This window comes from Typopeltis vanoorti, chromosome 1, assembly GCF_054136105.1.
Source record: "Typopeltis vanoorti isolate ZY-2024b chromosome 1, IOZ_Tvanoo_1.0, whole genome shotgun sequence".
NCBI lineage: Eukaryota > Metazoa > Arthropoda > Arachnida > Uropygi > Thelyphonidae > Typopeltis > Typopeltis vanoorti.
In genome coordinates this window covers 150,227,250-150,248,363 of record NC_143549.1, presented here as the reverse complement: position 1 = coordinate 150,248,363, position 21,114 = coordinate 150,227,250, and the positions used below count along the sequence as shown (strand labels likewise).

The 21,114-nt window shown below is 37.1% G+C and overlaps 1 protein-coding gene across 2 annotated transcripts in view; it reads left to right on the top strand.

The window, feature by feature from the left end:
• Positions 1 to 21,114, top strand: part of LOC150110536 (uncharacterized protein ZK1073.1-like) — a 300,171-nt gene that overhangs the window by 228,662 nt on the left and 50,395 nt on the right. For both annotated transcript variants that reach the window (XM_090399645.1, XM_090399653.1), the window contains one exon: positions 8,492 to 8,530. In XM_090399645.1, coding sequence (XP_090255771.1) covers positions 8,492 to 8,530 — 39 coding nt within the window. The remainder of the gene's footprint in view (positions 1 to 8,491; positions 8,531 to 21,114) is intronic.

Genomic DNA, 21,114 nt, shown 5'->3' with positions numbered 1-21,114 from the left:
GACTTACACAGGTTCGAACTTTTAATAAGTGGTAGGTCAGTCTTAGTCAACAGAACATACAAACTTTGATCTAAAATAATGCATTTTAATACAACTAATATTCATATACAGAAAATCAAGCAATAATAATAATATACAAGAAATAAGTTCATGCACAAATGCAATGGGCTCACTCAATCCCTCTCACGTACTTCTCAAAATACAGGCTCATGCAATCATAATTCAAGAGCATTAGTTAATCAGTGTTACTTCCGTGGCTTACGTTACGATTAAATGATACTCCAGTTGTTATGAAAGTATTGGCAATGCTAGGTTAAACAAATTATGCATGATGTGTTCAATCAATCCTAACAATTATAACTTTTGTAAAAGGGAAACTCCTTGCTATAAATCTTATGCAAGTCACAGGCTTAATATACAGAGCAGTGCCTTCATTCATTGTGCCTCTTATAATAATTCATCTCTTAACTGTTCCATTAAAGTTCACTCAAACACAAATTCACAAATTACAAGCCGTTCCATCCAAAATGGATGTTCTAGTCGGGTCAAGCAGGGCTATGCTTAAGGTTTTCCCCTTTCTCTTTGTTCACTCTGGTTTTACAGCACTTCTTATGCATATAGGGCAAGAAATGTTTGCCTTACCGGTTAATCTCCTTAGCGTGATGGTCCCTTGGTTTTATGTCTGATCCTTCCTTGGATATGGCAAGACTTCCTTGTCATTCCGCTGTCTTTCTTTACTCATTCCTTTCGAAGTGATGAGTCCTTTGAAATCGTCACATTGGCAGTAACTCACCAATGGTCCTGTCTGCTGGTTCCTTGTTGTTCAGTTGGACGACCTGTTTGCATCGGGACCCATTGCAACGTGCAGGGTTGCTGGACACCGGCGACAAGCTTCCTCAGCCTCCACGGCCTTCTAACTGGCACACAGGAAAAATGCAGGAAACAAGAGGGCATTTGAAGTGCGCGCCACTCCTTATATCTTAGTGGCGAGCACCCTCTCTTTCTCTGTCTACATCACTCACTCAGCCGTCTTTCATTCGTCAGATAAGGTCACGTTCTTTATTCGGCGGCCTTCTCGATGGAACTGTTACTGCAGGGGTTACCGGATGACGTTTCAGATTTTCTACTGTGTCATGGACTATTGCGTAATGATCAGGCCTTCTGCTGATTGGTTAACATGAATTTTCCCAGTATTGGGTATTAATATAAAACAATATTTGAATTATATTACAAGAACATTATTAATTAAATTAATACACTTTACATTTACACGTTAGTTATTGCCTCTCTATGTCTGCTCTTGAGAGTTTAAGCATGTCTTTATGTTAAGATTCTATTCTTTCATGTTGTGTCTGAAACCAATGGCTGACTTCTAGTGGGCCAGTTATTTCTGACACAACAAAGTCCTTTGGTTGGAAAGACCTGGGTTCATTTCCCATCCATGATGCGAGGAACCTTTATCTGGTCTCTTTCAACTAAAGTGAGTTAGCTGGTCTCATATGGAAGTAGAGGATTTTTTTTTCACCCAGAAACTCAGCTTTTTCATCCCTCAGAACAGGCAAACGAGCCCTATGAACACATACGCATCTACAGACATAGGATACTCCTGGAATAAGGATTGACTGGCGTATTCTGTGGGATTTCCAGTTTCAAATGTCTGCATGGTAAAGTGTGGTCTATGCATGCGCATAAATCAGAAGGAACATCTGTCCTCCATGGAGTCATCGTGAGAGTATACGCTATCACATACAAAGCTCATCCAACCATGCCTAACTGATTCACTGTATCTGCATTCACAACACACCCAGGCAATACATTACACTCACCAACCACTCTCCATTCATGAAACCTTCTTCTCACTTCTTCTTTCATACAAAGAACCTTCTCGTCACCTTTGCTCACACTCTCCTTATACAGTTTCCAGAGATGGATTCCTGTTCTACTCCCCTCTTCCATTCTATGAAAAATTTATTTTTTGTTAATCTGGTAACAATCCCTAACCAGCTTATAAATCTCAATCATATACCTCCCCCTGCTCCTTCCTCCTATTAACTAGTCTTCACTAATTACATTCTTTAAATCGTTCTTCATACTTCACATTCTAAAGACCAGTTATAGTCTTTGTGAATCTTTTCTGGACACTTTCTAATATATGCCCATCTCCATGAAAACCAAGTGACCAAATCTGTGCACAATAATCTGTATAGGACATGATCAATGCCTTATACAATGGAATCATAACCCTCTTTATTTCTGCACATCAAAATGCTCTGTATCCTTACCATTAACTAGTACAAAGTGTACCCCTTCAGGTCCTTGTCCACCACAACTCCCAGATCTCTCATCTCTTCTACCTACTTAAAAATTTCCCCACCAATGTATACTTTGCATCTCATCGTTGCTTATGAAATCTCAACCCTTACACTTTGCAACACTGAATTGATAGTCCCACTTACCTTCCCATTCATTTAATCTATTCAAGTCCTCCTGTAAGGCCATAACATCTGCTTGACTCTGCATTGCTCTCTCCAATTTTGCATCATTTGTAAACAGCTGCATATTACTAGTTAAACCCATCCCAATATCATTTAGTATACAAATTGAACAACAATGGTCCCAAAACTGACCCCTGCAACACCACTAGTAACTTTCCCTTTTTTGGGATACTGCACCCCCACATGCAACTTTCTGATACTTATCTAACAGTCAGTCACTGATCCAACCAGTGGTGTAGCTAGAGCTTTTGCTGCACCTCTCAATACACACCAAAAATACTACAAAAAGTCAAAATGACATATAGGGAAATAAATTAAAACACTGTTTATTTTTGAAGTAAAACTTTAATTTCAGCATTCTAAAATGTTATTTTTCTTGCTTTTCTGTTAGCAAAATCGTCGATGACATTTGCGAAGTCTATTACATAGTAATGTAGGTAATTCTAATTCTTAATCTATTTTATTTAGAAAAACTCCTCTCACAAGTAGCAACACTTACAGAAATTGTGAGGAAAATTTGCAGTAGTATTACAATATTTGGAAATGAGTTCTCGAGACTGTATTTTAGAATTAACTGCAAAAGTTCAAAAAGATTCAAAGTGCCGCCCCTCCCTTGCTATGCCTCTGGATTCAACGTATGTCTATTATCTAATCCCATCCATTTCAACTTATTTATCAGCTTATCATGTGGCAGTTTATCAAAAGCTTTTGCAAAAAGCATATCACATGGCAAACCCATGCTATCCATTAAAGAGAATTCTACTGCTATCCACCCAGTTCTGAATCCTTGTCCCTACTAGTTTCTCCAACACCTTGACGACAACTCCAGACAAGCAGATTGACCTATAATTCAAAGCCTTTAGTCTTATCATCCCCTTTATTCATATGCTGCTTCAGCAGAACAATTTTGCGATCTTTCCATTTCTTTGAGACCTGGGCTATATAAGACTCATGTATGTTGTTAACTCCCTGGAACATTCCCTCAAGACACATGATGATATTCCATCAAGTCCCATGGCCCTGTTGACATAAAGTTTACTCAATTCCTCATATACCTCCTGCTCACTCACCATCAGTGGTTCCTTCCCCATTCACACTGCTCTCAAGTTCAGCATACAATCACAAGGATGGACTACTTTAATGAACTGCTCATTAAATACCTCTACTGTATTATCCTAGTTTTTTTTTTTTTTTAGCCTGATCTGCTAATTTGTACTCATACTTTAGTTTTCCAGTTCTTACCAACTGAGTCACCTTCTTTCCTCGAACTTCAGTAGTATTTTTTCCTGTTCATTCAGCTGTGACTGAGATGCATGAAAGTATATGCATACTCTATGCCTCATTCTTTTGTTCATATTTTGAATTTTGTAACCAGTTGTTTTGATCTTTTGCTGAACGAGGCTCATGTTACTGTGAACGGCATATATGAGTTGTTAATAAATTCTATTTCTCTTACACATGTTAAACCTTTATTTCAAAGTATTATTATGTCTAACAAGTGTTTCTATAAAACATCTAGGAACATTGTTGAACACTGTTGACATTGTTGATAGCCAGCCTGGCTGGCCAAGTGTTTAGCGTATCCACTCTCCACCCAAAAGGCTGCGGGTTCGAATCCTGTCATGGGTATGGATGTTTGTGATTGTCTGTAAAAAAAAATACTAGTGGAGGTTGTTGGCAGTAGATGCAGTTGGTTAACTGTGGTTGTTCGATTGAGTCATAGAGGCAGAGATTTGTATACAGTGGGTGCCTTCTCTCGATGAGTCCTTGGAAGTGTCATGTAATAACTTTTCATGGTTATGAGAAGATCCACAGTGTTGGATAAGTGGAGAGGATTGTTGTCAGGTATTCTGGATAGCTTATGAGCAATTTGTTTTAGGTCAGTTTGCTCTGCTTATGACAAAGACCCCATCTTCTCTTCCAGCTTAGTCAGTGTAATTAGAAAAAGAGGGAGCCAACTGGAGTTGTGGATATTTAAGGTCTGATATTAGGCCTGATACTGACTGTTAAATTTCTCTGACCCTTATCATCTTGAAAACCATGTGACCAAATCTGCATGCAGTACATGTCGCCTGATTAAGACCTTATATAAGGGAACCATAAGCTCTTTGCTTTTTCTGCCTCAAACTATTAGTTTGAGGCAGATGTATACTTGGATCTCTAAGTTTTCTATGTAGAAATTGGCTAATGGGGGGGAGCCCATTTATCCAGTTGTCTGTATATCAAGGTCCTCCTCCTCCTCATTGTCATAATCCAGATCCAGTATGATGTTCTTACAGTTTTAGCAATGTGACCCCTAAACCTCAAGTCTCTATCCACCATCACTCCAGGATCTTTCACATCTTCCATTTTCTTAAAAATTTCCTCATTAACTGTATACTCTGCATATTTTGGGAGTTAGAGGCCATTGGCTAAAAATATATGCCAAATGTAAATGGATTAATTGGTAAGAACAGTATCACTGGAACAGATAACATTATCCCAATGTGTGTTAGTGCTTTTAAGATACTGTACTGTTAAGTTGAATTATGGTGTAGTAGTTTGTGTAAATATTTCCAGTGTTAGTTTTATACTAACAAAAATAGATAATGAACCATTTGAAAGGCATGTGACTAGTCTGTCTAGAAATTCCAGAGAGCCATTTGATTAATTTTTTTTTTCAGTTGTGAAGTTGATTTCTGGACAATAGCCATTTAAATGCACTAAAAAATATATCTAAAATGTATCTAATTTGTCTGGACCATGTAGCCAAATAGCAAACAAATCATCTACATAGAGCCGCTGAACCATTGGTTTGAAGCAGATGTATGCTTGGATCTCTAAGTTTTCTGTGTTGAAATTGACTAAAGGGGGGGGGGGGACCCATTTATCCAGTTGTTTGTATATGTTGCCTGTCCATATGAAATACCTAGCATGTGCTGTAAATTTGAATAATTCAAACATGTCTGGTAGGAAATGAGACTTTATCATATCAATGATCTTGGTTAGTGGTTCATTAGTAAAGAGTGAAATGATATAGAAGACAATCGCTATGTTAACTTTTTAAGATGGTGTTTTTTATCAGAGTTTTAAAGGAAGGGAATTTTTTTTACAAAGGAGGAAGAATTACTTCTAAGGGGGGGGGGGGGACAAGTGATTTTAGCAAAGGTTCAGCAAGTCTGTATGTAAGACTGTCTATACTATCAACAATTGGGTGGCAGGAAACATATCAGGCTTATTAATTATTGGTGCTTCATATATTCTTGGGGGGGGGGCAAAGAAACTATCAGGCTCAACCCTTTTCATGTAGTCACCCAGATATAGGGAGCACCAAAAATTCACAAACTGATATCCTCTCCTGCACCCAATTGTTGATAGTATGGATATTCCTATATCCAAACTTGCTAAATTAACAAAATCACTTATATCCCCCCCCCCCCCCCCCACCCCCCCCCCGAACAGGTATCTCTTCCTCCATTGTAAAATATTGTGTTCACTATATTAAAAATGATTCGGATGTAATGATTAGCTTTGATATCACTTTGCTATTTACTAATGAACCACTCACTAGAACTTTGATTTTATAGTTTCATTTTCTGCCATCTTAGTTATTTCATATGAAGCAGAAAAATACACAATCTCCTCTTTTAGTCAATTTCTACATGGAACACTTAGAGAACTAAGCACTCAACACAGCCACCTCAAATCAGTGATTTTGACTGCCATTTGGCCACATGGTCCAGTAAAGGAGGTAGCAAATGAAAGCAGCAATGTTTTCATTGTTGCCTTCATTTGTTCATTTGCTACCTTTACTATTCTCCTAATTCTGACTATACCAACTTTTTTGATTATATATCTTAGAAAGTTGATCATGCATAATCTAATTATCCAAACAATGAGAATTTTCCTTCAAGACTTCAATGTCCATAATTCACACTGGCTTCTCTAATCTCACACACTAAGTTGGAAGAGAACTAAGCTTGTCAGAAATCTAAATTATCAGAATTCAGATAATTCTCATCAATGTCCCAAAAAGCTGTCCCTCCAGTTATACTAACTGATTTTTGCTCTTCTATTGGCAACTCTGAACATAATCTTGTCTGTTTCTTTTTCTACAGACCGCCCTTCTCCCAGCCAATCTCAACCTCATAACTTGTGGCATGACAATGCCAAATGGGATGACCTTTGGGATTTTAATACCTCTTTTCCATGGTCTGATTATTGTTTCTGCTCTCTTGATGCAAACACTTTTTCCAGTCAAGTAAATCAAATGATTCTTGCTGGAAAGAGTACATTTATTCCTTGCTCAATTCAAAACCACTGCCCCTATCCAAGTCCTGGTTCTCTAACAAAATTACCAAAGCATTCCAAGATAAAAATTCAGCATACTTTCATGGGGATCAACCCTTTTGATCCCTTGCCAATGTTGTTGGCCAGAGCTTCTGTTTTACTGCATTTTCACCACTCTCTCATCCTGGTAGAATACTAACATTTCCTAAAAATAAGATAGACCTCTTGGCATGAGTCTTTCCATCCAACTCTTTTTTAGGCACCAAAGCAAACTCCTCCCACTATTCCACAAACTACCCATGGCATACTTCCTCTGATCTTTCATCAGAAGGACATCAGAAAAATACTCATTACCTTTGATACTAATAGATACCATCTGGGCTGGTAGTCTGGCTCAGATGGTATCCATGTTGTGCTAGAAGCTTGTGCTAAAATACTCACTTTGTATTGACTTTACAAGCTGTCATGCTCATGTGACATTCTACCTAACACCATGAAAGCAAGCCTTCTCCTAAAAAGGGAGATAAAAGTCAGCCATCAAGCTATTGAGCCAATTGTCCCTATCTCAGTACTCTTGAAAGTGATGGAGAAAGTCAACTACCCACTTCTTCACTACCTAGAGACCCAGCAGTTAATTAAGGATCACTAACATGAATTCCATCAAATGATCTACAGCAGACCTTCTTGCTAGATTTGCCTACCTTTGGGCACAGCCCATGAAAGATCTGAAAACTCATGTCACTCTTGTATTTCCACAGCGTTTTATCATGTCCAGAAGAAGGACTTCTTACCAGGCTACCACCTTATAATTTATCTCTGCCCTTTGTGATTGTATTGCCAGTTTCTTATCTGGTCATTCATTGTTCACCATGGTAGATAGCTGCCAGAGTGTGATAAGTTTATCGCACAGTATGATAAATATGTTGCAGGGTGATTGACATGATGACCAGTTGACTGATCTTAAAAGATAACAGTAATAACATATTGATGATGACACATTAAACAAAATGTCAGAAGGGTGGAATGAAGCTTTTAGAGATATGCATTTTAGAGAGGTTTCCTCTCTAAAATGTATTTATTAAAGACCACTGTTGTGGTCTTTAATAAATGTTCTTTAATTAATTCAAGAAGACTAAGTTGAAGAAGATTAAATGTCAAAATGTAGTGATGAAATATCATATGTTGACTTTCAAACCTACTGCCTAATAAATTTTAATTATGTCTAGTATATTCAGAATTATAATAACAGTGTAGTGATGAGTTGATTATTAATCCAAATTATATTACTTTACATAGCATGCTAACAATTCAGTATTGTCTGTAAAGCAAACTACATATATACACAAATGAAAATCTGAGAACTTCGTTAAGTTTAGTGTGGGAATGTGCAACATGATCAAGATACTGTTTTAGTCCGTCTATCTATAATGGTGTGCATTTTGAAAACATAAAGGTCTGGACAAATTGTTAAGAATAATGTTAGCTCATTGCAATAGAACAGTTCTAAAACAAGCAATCTGGTATTAAATTACAGACAACATTACTCCTTATTGTTTAATTGTTTAACTCGTAAGGGCATTATGGATAAAACCTACCTACATTACTGTATATAACTCTGTGCGTGTGTGTGTTCAATGGTGTGTGCATGCATGCATTTTGTGTGTGTGCGTGCATGCATGCACGTTTGTTATGTTTGTTTATTAATTTTTATTTATTCATTTTTTAAGCCGTAAGGATATAACAAGTGCCATAGAAGCAAATCTCAAGTGAGTATCCCTTCATTCTGATATTTCAAACATTCTAATATGTTAATAAAAATTGATTTAATCAATAAATAATGTATAAACAGCAAAGCAAATATAAATGAATATATTATTTATTTAACTATAATCTAGCTACCAATTACAGACAACCACTAAATGTAGTGCCTGCTATAGAAAAAACATTAATTTTATATCACTCTAATGATGTAGCTAACTTCCTTCCAAACTTTCATGTTTTTATTGGTATTTTTAAGAAGGATATTTCAATGTAAATAACATACTACTTAAAATAATTTAATTAATACTTCATATAGTTTGCATCATCACAGGATAATGTATAGATAGATAGATATGCACATGAAAGCACTACATTGGGTGAGAATGAAGCAGAGTAAACAAATGTAAGTCCTAAATAGTGCCTATCAGCATGATTGACTTGGATTAGGCCTGTAAAAATATCAGTATGAATAATCAACATATAAGCCTGACCACAACCAAGCAACATGTTTTTATTATTATTATTATTATTAGGCCCTTTGAGCACCCTCAAAACTGATGAATCCAGAAATTTATGTATCCTTTTGGTATAGGATTACTTCATTTTCTAAATCTCTTACATTTATAATAAATGCATGCACAGTTCTCTTAGTCAAACATTTCTTATATATTGATGACACATTTCTTATGCATTTTTGAAAATTATGGAGACAACTACCATGGTTGAATAAAAACTTTAGTTTAATATAACTAAAATCTACAATTCGATGTTTCGACCTTTATGTCAAGGTCATCTTCTGGAGCGTACAAATATACACAAGAAACAAGCTATACTACAATCAAACTGGTTCGTTAAAGACACTGACTAACCGCTACCACAATTGTTGGCCTGACCTCTGGTGGGGGGAAAAATAAATAAATAAAAAAAAAAAAAAGGGCTCTTGATTCCGCCACGCTACCACCGACAGTCTGGCTCAAATACGTTGACGACGTGTTCGTGATCTGGCCGCACGGGCGGCAAACGCTAAACACATTCCTCAGCCACCTAAACAAACAACACGAACGCATACAATTTACCATCGAAATCGAAAACCAAAATTCGCTCCCGTTCCTAGACACACTAGTTACACGTCTTCCTTCAGGCAGTCTATCCTTCACGGTCTACCGAAAACCGACACACACGGGCCAATACATACATGCGAATTCATACCACCACTCAGCACAAAAATATGGAGTCATTAACACCCTTAAAAACAGAGCCACAACTATTTGCCCTAACCAGCAAGCCCTGAAACAAGAACTAAAAATCATTAGTGACACATTCATAAATAATGGCTATAACAAAATTACTGTCAATAAAATACTCTATAAAACCACAACAAAAACGAATCTAGATTACAGTAAAACCATAGCCATCCCATACATTAAAGGGTTATCAGAAAAAATCAACAGAATCCTACAACATTATAACCTCAATGCCACCTTTAAACCACCCACTAAACTTAAAACCATATTCAGCTTCTCTAAGGATCCTCTCATCCCATTAGCACATCCTGGAGTCTATTGCATCCGCTGCACCTGTAACTAACCATACATTGGTGAAACAGGACGGACAATCCCTATACGCAAGAAAGAACACATTAGACACATTAAATATAACCATTATGGTGAAGCAGGCCTCTCAGACCACGCACTTAACACCTTACACCAAATCAACTGGAAAAGCACCTGCTCCTTACACCGCACAAAAACCTGGTACGAAAGAAAATTTAAGGAATCCTGCGAAATCCTGATAAACCACCCAAATATCAATAACAAAGATGGTATGAAAATTCCAAGGATCTGGATGGCACACATTCAGCCAACCTAATATGAAAGATTCAACATAAGTCAGGACTAGCCAATCCGCTAGTATTAGAAACCATTCCACTCCAACTGGCTGGAATAATGTTAATATATGTATATAGTAGACAACACAAATAATACGACTCTAGCGTTGATGTATAATTTTTTATTTTTAATTTGTATTTTTTTATTTATTTATTTATTTATTTTTCCCCCCACCAGAGGTCAGGCCAACAATTGTGGTAGTGGTTAGTCAGTGTCTTTAACAGTTTGATTGTAGTATAGCTTGTTTCTTGTGTATATTTGTACGCTCCAGAAGATGACCTTGACATAAAGGTCGAAACGTCGAATTGTAGATTTTAGTTATATTAAACTAAAGTTTTTATTCAAACACGGTAGTTGTCTCCATAATTTTTAAAAATGCATTCGGATCACCGTGCAAGCCTAAAAGAAAGGACACATTTCTTATAAGGACACATTATTTAACTGAAATAGACATTTCAGTTAAATTAAAAAAAAAAAAAAAAAAAATTCGTCCGAGCAGGAAGGCACACGTTCTTGGAAATCTTAAATGTTCATTCGATTCAGGTTTTAACTTTTCTGACAAATCAGTATAAAGTTCTGATTTAGAACTAATAAATAATATTTTTTTCCTTCAGTACATCCAGTATTATAACAAGTATCACCATTATCATCATCAAATTCATAATATGCACTCTCAAGAGATGTACATGATACTAGGTTGCACTACACAATAAATTATATTATTACTAATGTTTTACTGACAATTTTCCTCAAAGCAGTCTGTTATCAGTCAGAACAGCTGTCAAATCTTATATATCCTTTTTCTAAAGAGCATATTACTTAGTTTAGCTCTACTTCCTGAATGCTAATCATGTCAAGTTCCTTCCTAATACTGAGTCACTCTCCTGGAGTGACTCAGTTAGTAAGGAAAACAAAAGTGCTGTATGAACAGAAATTGGCAAATCAGGCAAAGAAAAATCCTAGAGAATTTTTAGCTATGTGGCAAGTAGAAGAAGGAATGATCATAATAACATGATGTTAATGGATGAAAATGGTAGAATGGTAACTGCTGAAGAAGACATTGTTGAGGTATTCAGTGATCAGTATATAGGTAGGTGCTTCATCCTGATCAGGGTGGAATCATGAGGAACTTAAGTGTAGAGGACATAGGAGAGGATGTATTAATTGTGAGTAAGCAGGAGTTATTTGAGGAAATAAATGACCATGATATCAATAATGTGATAGGATTTTGATGGCATATCACTATGCATCTTAAAGGAATGTTCTAGAAAATTGGCAGTAGCATTGGCATGGCTGTTTAATAAAAGTTTTACAACAACACAGGTTCTAAGGGAGTGGAAAGAAGATAAAATTGTATATCTGCATAAAGGTGGTGATAAGGCTGTGGCTTCAAATTATAGGCTAGTCTATATATATGAAGTTGTGGTGAAGGTACTAGAGAGAGATTAGTGAGAAACAAGATACAGAAATAGGTTGATAACAGCAGTATTCTCTGTGGTTATCAGCATGTGTTTGTTAAAGGGAGATCATGCTTTACTAACTTACTCAGTTACTATAAAAAGGTGACAAATACCTTGCACAGGGGAAATGCATATACAGTGGTATACTTGGATTTTGCAAAAGAGCTTTTGATAGACTACCACATGACAAGCTGTTAAATAAATTGAAACAGATGGGATTGGATAACAGATTTCTGAGTTTGATCAGTGACTGGCTGTCATATAGATATCAGAAAGTTGTACCAAAAGAGGAAGGTCACTATTGTTGTACCACAGGGGTCAGTTCTGGGACCATTGTTGTTCAATTTATATGTTAGTGATATTGGGATGTGTTTAACTAGTGATATGCAGTTGTTTGCAGATGATGCAAAATTGGAAAGAGCAATGCAGAGTCAAGCACATGTTAAGGCCTTACAGGAAGACTTGAATAGATTGCATGAATGGGGAGGTAAGCGGAACCGTCAGTTCAGTGTTGTAAAGTGTAAGGTTTGAGACTTCATAAGCAACGATGGGATGCAAAGTATACATCGGTGAGTAAATTTTGAAGGAGGTAGAGGAGATAAGTGATCTGGATGTGGTGGTGGACAAGGGCCTGAAATTTAGGGGTCACACTGTACAAGTTGTGAAGATGTCACATCAGATAATGGCAATGATATGGAGGACCCTGCCATGCAGAAATAAAGAGATTATGATGCCATTGTATAAGGTCTTGATCAGGCCTCATATGGATTATTTGGTCAGTGACTGGTCACCGGGTTTATCTTGGAAAGGATCCAGAGAAGAATCACAAGGGTTGTTGGTGGTCTTAGGAATGTGGAGTTCAAGGACAGATTAAGAGAATGTAAATTGCAGAGCCTGGTGAATGGGAGGAATATGGCAGGGGCATATGATTGAGACATATAAGCTAGTCAGGGGTTATTATCAGGTCGACATGGAAGAGATTTTTCATAGAATTCGAGAAGGGGGTAAACCAAGAGACCATCACCAGAAACAGTATAAGAAGGGTGTGAGTAGAGGAGTGAGGTGCACATTCTTTGCATGCTGAGTGGTTGGAGAGTGGATTGCATTGTGTCAGTGTGTTGTGGATGTAGACACACTGAATCAGCTTAAGGCACAGAGCATTGAGTGTGATAGTGTGTACCTCCCACAATGAGTGTCTGACTCCATAGATATCAGATGTCTTCATTTTTATATTTTGATTTGGTCACTGATGCCACATGAGTTTACCCTTCTAATTATTCTCAGAATTCTCATATCTGTGGTCTCTAGTTTCTGGTAAAGATTTTATTTCTAACTTAACTCTCATATAAGTGAAAATTGGTTTGACACCATCTTTTTTTTACAGTTCAGTGTTTTAATTTATTTCTCTCTTATTTCATATACATTTATTCAGTAGACAATGTACCATACTACCTTTTGCTTATTCTGTTGTCCAGTTCCGTATTTAATTTGCCACCTTCACTAAAAATTGTGCCTAAATAGCTGAAACATTTTACTTGTTCTAGAGGTTCTTCATGATGAACCTCTATTTTGCTGATTTTCATGCCAACTTTATTACAAGCACCATTCAATTTAGTTAAGAAATCCTGAAGCTTGCACTATTGGATTTATTTAAGAGTATAACATTATCTTCTAGTTTGCTATTCTAATAATAATAATTATTATTACATGACACTTCCAATTATAATTAAAGAAAGATCAAAACATGATGGCTGATAGAATGGACAACAAACAGATGTCCTGGAGGAGAGTGGGTAATGATAAGGAGTAGTATGGAGAAGTTTGCAAGAGATGAGACACAGGGCATTGGACAGGAAGCAATGTAACGGAAATATCCCCATGGGGTCATGATCCAATATTTCATAGGTGTCAGTGCTGTACAAGTGATTGTATTTTTCCCATGTATTCTACTGAATTTAAAACTACTGTTGAATTGAAAAAAATGCAATCAAAAATGTAAAAATAAAATGAGCTGAAGGTTAGTATCTCCAAATTTGATCTCAGGTTTGATACCACTTTCCTTCATAATGTGATCTATACAGATGATGAATGGAGAAAGTGCAGCATTGTCTTGCATCTGATTTTACATCAAATGATATGATCTTCCCATATTCCCTTCAGTCCTAACTGTTGAATTACATCTTAAATACAGGGTGTCCCAAAATTCACCCAAGAAGTAATTTTGATAGAAAACACAGGTTTTTAATTAAAAATTGTAATTTCTTATTGATTCATAAAGTATACAGTATAGCGTTATGCATGGAATAACATATCGGGTAAATGGCCTCCACGGCTTTGCTGGCACATACGCACTCTTTTGTCGAAATTTTCCATGACTGTTTTGCATAAATGTGGCTGAATTTTATTGATACAGCGCTCAATTTCCTCCTTCAAGGCGTGGGTGGTTGTGGGCTTGTTGGCATAAACCTTAGACTTCAAAAAACCCCCAAAGAAAAAAGTCCAACGGCGTTAAGTCACATGATCTGGGCGGCCAATTCTGATCACCAAAACGGGAAATTACACGACCAGGAAATGACTCGTGCAGTAATTGAATTGTTTCTCGGGCTGTATGGCATGTGGCACCGTCTTGTTATTACTTTCGTCCACATCCCTATCTTGCAATTTAGGCACAAAAAACTGGATTATCATGTCGCGATAACAAGCACCATTAACTGTGTTATTGCCTTACCAGCCACATTATCGAAGAAGAATGGACCGATGATGCCTCCAGCCCAAAATCCGCACCAAACGGTGACATGTGGATGCATTTGTTTCTCAACAATCACTCGTGGATTTTCTGAACCCCAAATGGGACAATTTTGTCGATTAATGAAGCCATCAAGATGAAAATGAGCCTCATCGCTGAAGATGATTTTAATAAAATTAGTTTAATCCTTTATCCAAGTGTGAGCAAACAAAGTTTGCACCTGAAGTATCTTCAGGACTAGGGTAAGGTGATACAACACCAGGACAACTCGTTGCAAAGGTGGAGAAAGCTACCAACACTCCTATCTCAGTATCTCCTATAATGCAAAACACATCTCCATGCGGATATGTCTAATGTTATGCATTAAGGGAAGGGCCACTACCCAGACTAGTTTCGACCTTTATTGAGGTCTCTTCAGTGGGAGCCAGGCCCTGGTGGAGATACCAGGCAGAAGCATTAGCAGATCATCTCTACCTATAGGAGTTGCCAAATGGTGTGCCACCCTTTTTTAATAAATTACTCTGGATTTAGAGAAAGATGATGAAAGTTTATTTTTCACTTGGTTAGAGTATAATAAAATTAGTTTAATCCTTTATCCAAGTGTGAGCAAACAAAGTTTGCGCCTGAAGTACCTTCAGGACTAGGGTAAGGTGATACACCACCAGGGCAACTCATTGCAAAGGTGGAGAAAGCTACCAACACTCCTATCTCAGTATCTCCTATAATGCAAAACACATCTCCATGCGGATATGTCTAATGTTATGCATTAGGGGAAGGGCCACTACCCAGACTAGTTTCGACCTTTATTGAGGTCTCTTCAGTGGGAGCCAGGCCCTGGTGAAGAGACCTCAATAAAGGTCGAAACTAGTCTGGGTAGTGGCCCTTCCCTTAATGCATAACATTAGACATATACGCATGGAGATGTGTTTTGCATTATAGGAGATACTGAGATAGGAGTGTTGGTAGCTTTCTCCACCTTTGCAACGAGTTGCCCTGGTGTTGTATCACCTTACCCTAGTCCTGAAGATACTTCAGGCGCAAACTTTGTTTGCTCACACTTGGATAAAGGATTAAACTAATTTTATTATACTCTAACCAAGTGAAAAATAAACTTTGAAGATGATTTTGTTCGAAAAATAAGCATCCACTTGTTGTTGTTCCATAATCCATTCAACGAACTCTCTTCGCTGTGTGTGTGGTCAGTAGGCTTCAGTTCTTGAGTCAATTGAACTTTGTAAGCATAAAGATGCAAATTTTTCGTGAGAATACGCTGTAGAGAGCTTCTCAAAATGCCCAATTCAAGACCACGGTGCCGAATTGATGTTCCTGGACTCTCAGCAACACTCTCACGAACTGCTTTGTTTTCTGTTGAACGACTTGTTGAAGGACGGCCAGAGTGTATAAGATCACTAATTGATCCAGTTTCCTTGAATTTTTTTAATTAATCTTTTCACAGCTGATGAAGTTAAATCACTATTCCGACCATATTTTGTACGAAAATTGCGAACTGTAGCTGCTAAACCTTCATTATTTTTAAAATATTGCTCAACAATGAAAATGCATTGTTCTTTCGTGTAGCGCTCCATTTTTAATAACCCTGAACTGTCAGCTGTCATGCTGTCTTTTTTTTTCTCATTGGCAACACTTTACCGCACAAATGGCGCTAAATTTAAATCTTGCGTGAATTTTGGGACACCCTTTATATACAATGGACACTTTGTCTCTGGACGTCTTGTTATGCCTTTTCCAGGTCTACAAAACTTAAATAGAGATCCTTTTTCTATATTCTTGTAATTTCTCAGTGCTATTTGTCTTAAAGCATAAAATCTGAAACTGACAATATATTTTTAGATTGCCAGTTTGAGACATTCCAAACCCAACTTTTTCAACATTCTCCTCCACAATTTTTATTAGCCTGTTCTTAAGATTTATGCTTTAGATATGACTTATGCAAAAGATCTATGCTATAAGATATATAAGACTTATGTTTGCATAAATTAATCTCAAAAACACTTAACAGGGAAATTCCTCTATAATTCTCATTCATTTTATCTCTCCTTTATAGTTCTACTCCAATCACCTGGAATTTGACCTTCTGATCAGAAGGTCAAATCCATACCTGCTGAATTATGCAGTTCAGCAGTTGTAAACTAAAAAACTAGAGAACAAGTAACATACATAATGAAAATATTTGAATATGAATAACAATGGAAAGTGTTCATTTATTATATTGTCATTTGCTGGTTTGTGGATTGCTGTATACTACTGGTTATTACATGCATGTCATGATGAATTAGTGAAGACTAAACCTGATGTAAAATTATCCTTTTTTTTTTTTTTTTTGTTGCACTTCAGAGGATGTTTCATCATCTCAGATGATTCTTTGAATGCCCTTGAGAAAACTTTATAATCTATGTGGAGCAGTTTTGGTTGCATTTTCTCGATGTATTGATTGCATTTTTTTCAATTCAACAGTTTTAAATTCAGTAGAATACATGGACAAAATACAATCACTTCTGTACAGCACTGATACCTATGAAACATTGGTTCATGACCCCATGGGATATTTCCATAATAGGAACAACTAGATTAAAAATATGCTGAACTTGTCACAAAAAAATGTCAAGTCAAGATACCTTCTGGTTCCAAGAATATATGTATAAACCTAAGATGTATAAACAGGACTTGGCATTGAGACCTATTATTGATGCACTATACTCTCCAAGTTCATTGCTATCCAAATATCTAACAAACCTGTTAAGCCCTGACAATGGCCAAAATCCTCTTTTATAACTAGTACAACACAGTTCGTAGAAAGCAATAAAGACATTACAACAGATCCTACTGATATACTTACAAGTCTAGTGAATCTGTTCACCAAGAAAGAAACTATACAACTATTGCAAGCTGCTTCCCATCAGATACAGTGGATCTCTTTAAACACTGCATTGATATCATATTTTTCAAATTCCAGGAGGAATATTTTGAACAGAAGGAATGACTAGCAATAGGCTCTTCCCTCTCTCCCTTGTTAGCAAACTTATTCATGGAATGGTTTGAAAAAGAGCCTTTCAGTCTCAAGGAACACAGCCTAATATTTGGCAGAGATATGTCAATGATATTTTCATCATCTGGCCTGGTTCTATTACCCTATTAGATTTCATCACATACCTCAACAACCTTAACCCCTGAATTATATTCTCTGTTTAATTAGGAGCAAATAGGTCTTTGGTATTTGTGGATACCCTTATTGAGGTATCCAAACAGAACACACTCAGTTTCTCAGTTTATAGGACGCCTACAAATACCAGACATTACTGAAATGCTACATCCCATCACCACCCGGTGCAGAAAACAGGCATTATTTGTTCTCTATATCAGAGGACTTACAGAATTTCCATTAATATAGATAAAAAGAACCAAGCATTACAATACCTGAGTTCAATCCTATCAAAGAATGATTGCAATAGAACATTAATGAAAAATATCCTATGTCAACCTCCAAAAACAATCAGATGAACAGGAAAACCAAGACTTGAGAGGAGCAGTGATTCTCCCATGTATACAATCAGACTAATCAACAAAATCTCTAATCACCTGAAACCTCCTAAACATCCCCATCCACCACTTAAAAAACTAGGTATCTACAAGATTAGCTACAGCTGTGGTTTATACTACATAGGACAGACAGGCAGGCAGGTCAGGAGAGGTAAGCCATTCAGAACATTTCAAGAATGTTGAGGATACCAAGGAGTGGAAGGAGGGTAAAATAGTGCCATTGCATAAGGGTAATAGCTGACTGGAAGTGTCAAACTATAGACCAGTTTGTATTTCATCTGTAGTTGTTAAGATTTTCAAGAAATTAGTGAGAAATCATTTACAGCATTGGACAGATGAGGACAATGTTATCTGTGAGTCTGCATGGATTTGTTAAGAGTTAAAGGATTTGTTTGTGACAAGAGTGGTTGATGAGGGAAAGGCATATCTGCCATTTTTTTTCTGGGGGGGGGGGGGGGTTTACAAAGGCATCTGACAGGGTGCCACATTATAAGCTGATATTTAAGTTGCAGCATATGGATTTAGATGGCAGATTAGTGACCTGAATTCAGGACTGGCTGTCTGATAGGTATCAGAGAGTTGTGTATGGGAGCATTATCAAGGAAGCAGAAGATTACAAGTGGGGTCTCACAGGGCTCAGTACTGAGACCTAAATTGTTTAACCTTTATATCAATGACATTGTCAGTGGATTGCAGGGGAATATTCAGTTGTTTTCAGATGATGTGAAGCTGGGAAGGGTTATTAATAATAGTGCAGATGTTGTAGCCCCTGCAAGAGGATTTGGATGAGCTAGACAGATGGGTAAATGAATGTGGATGACAGTTTAATGCAGCAAAATGTAAGGCCTTGAGATTTGGGGTACATCGATGGGAGGCTGCATTCTCTGTTGAAGGAACTGTACTCAAGTCAAGGAGTCTTGGGGGTGATGATTGATAGAAACCTGAAAACCTGTCCTGCTACAGTCAATATCAGGATATCCAAACACAAGGACTACATCTGGTTCCATCAATACAGTCACTAAGGACTTGCTGACCATGCCTTGGACACCCACCACAGGATATGCAGGAAGAAGGCCACTTTATTATACCACAGCAAATAAAAGTATGAAAGGCTATTCATTGAATCTGTCTCAGCTCTAAAAATCTCTCCAAACCTCAACAAATTTGGGTGCATGAGACTGCCCCAAATTTGGGAAGCTTACTTTTTAAAATCATCAGCCTAACAGCCCAAACAACCCAATTTAACCCACTAGGGGGCACAGTTTGGAACTCTAGGCCCGACTTCTGTTGTCTTTATTTAGCCTCATTTACTCAGTTAGTGCCTCCGTGCACATATAATTGTTTTTTGTCATCACTGATGATGGCAGTGTAACATTGCTGAAATATAGGAAGGTATTCATTAAAGTTTTTTAATTAATATTCTAGTAAACACTGTCATTTCCTGAAAAATTAAAAATTATGTATAACCAATATATAAGCTTATCAACACACTATGTACAATGTTAGTTATAAAGATAGGGGCTGAGGGAATGTGGACTGCAGAGTTTTGTAGATATTTCGTAGAGGAAGGAGAGACAAAATGTTGAACGTCTCAAACTGTTGAGAGGTAGTTACAGGGTTAACAGTAGGCAGTTCTTTCATTTGGTGGCCAGGAGAAGGAGTGAGGACAAGGGGCACATCCCTGGAAGTCACAAAAGGAAGTTGTTAGCAAGACAGTGAGTGGTTTCTTTGCATGGAGGGTGGCTGAACCATGGAGTGAATTGTCTGATAGAGTGGTAAGAGCACAAACATTCAGTGGGTTCAAGGAGTAATATGATAGACTTTGTTTTCTAGGATGGGCCTCTCACGATGAGGAGGCCTGAATCAAAACTAGTGTTTGAAAGTGTTGTTACACTTTTTGGATGTGCTTCACGTGGATCATCTTCAAGGCTGGTACGGCCACCTTTAAACTCGGCAGTCCATTTCTTAATTATTGAAAATGAAAGAGAAGAGTGCCCATAAACTCTTATAAACTTCGAATGAATTTCTTTTGATGTTAAACCTTCTTTTATAAAGAATTTTATAACCGCACGGTACTCAATTTTATCCATTTCAAGGGATACAAACAACACTTTTTGCTTCAGACAGCTGTATAAAACAAACTACGTGATAGAATAACTTGCAATTTCACATGGATGCTTATGATAGATGTACCAACTTAGAAAAAAAAATCGTGCTGATAGTGTTGCCATCTATGGTTGAGGTCGAACTTCTCAGACCACCCTCGTATGACTGATGGATTGCATTTGAATGGAGTTGAAGTAAGTGTTGCACAACAAGAGACTAGAAGTGCAAATCAGGAAAACTAGAGTTTTTAGGGGAATGTGGGTGATGTATAAGCAACCTACATCACAGTGAGTATGTGAAAACAGGAACCATCAAACCATTCTAAACATAGTTTCTCAGGTCTCATATTTGGATAGGACAGTCTTCACAACATACAAGGATAATTTTTGGCAAAGGAAATATTGCAATTATGTACATCAATGTCAGAAAAATCAAGAAAAAGGATAAATTTTATGCATTAGTTTTACTTCTCCAAAAATTATTTGCATTACTGAGACTTACTTGAAGGTATGATACAATTATAAGAAGATAATGTAAAGGTATACTGCATTTTCAGGGAGGGTGACAGAACAGGATGAAAGGAGATATTCTGCTTATGATGCTGCTAGACTGTGCTAGCATCATCATTGGCAGATATGTTACCAATATTCCCTTAAATGACATCTCATCAGCTATAAAAAAAGTTTTTCCTCTTGATATTACTGATCTGTTTTCCTCTGCAAGCCATTCTATATATTTCTCCTAGAAGCACAATATTTCTAAACAGATAGAGGGCACCTCTATGGGTTCTTTCCTCTTACTCTTTGTCAATTTGGGCCATGAGGCCTCAT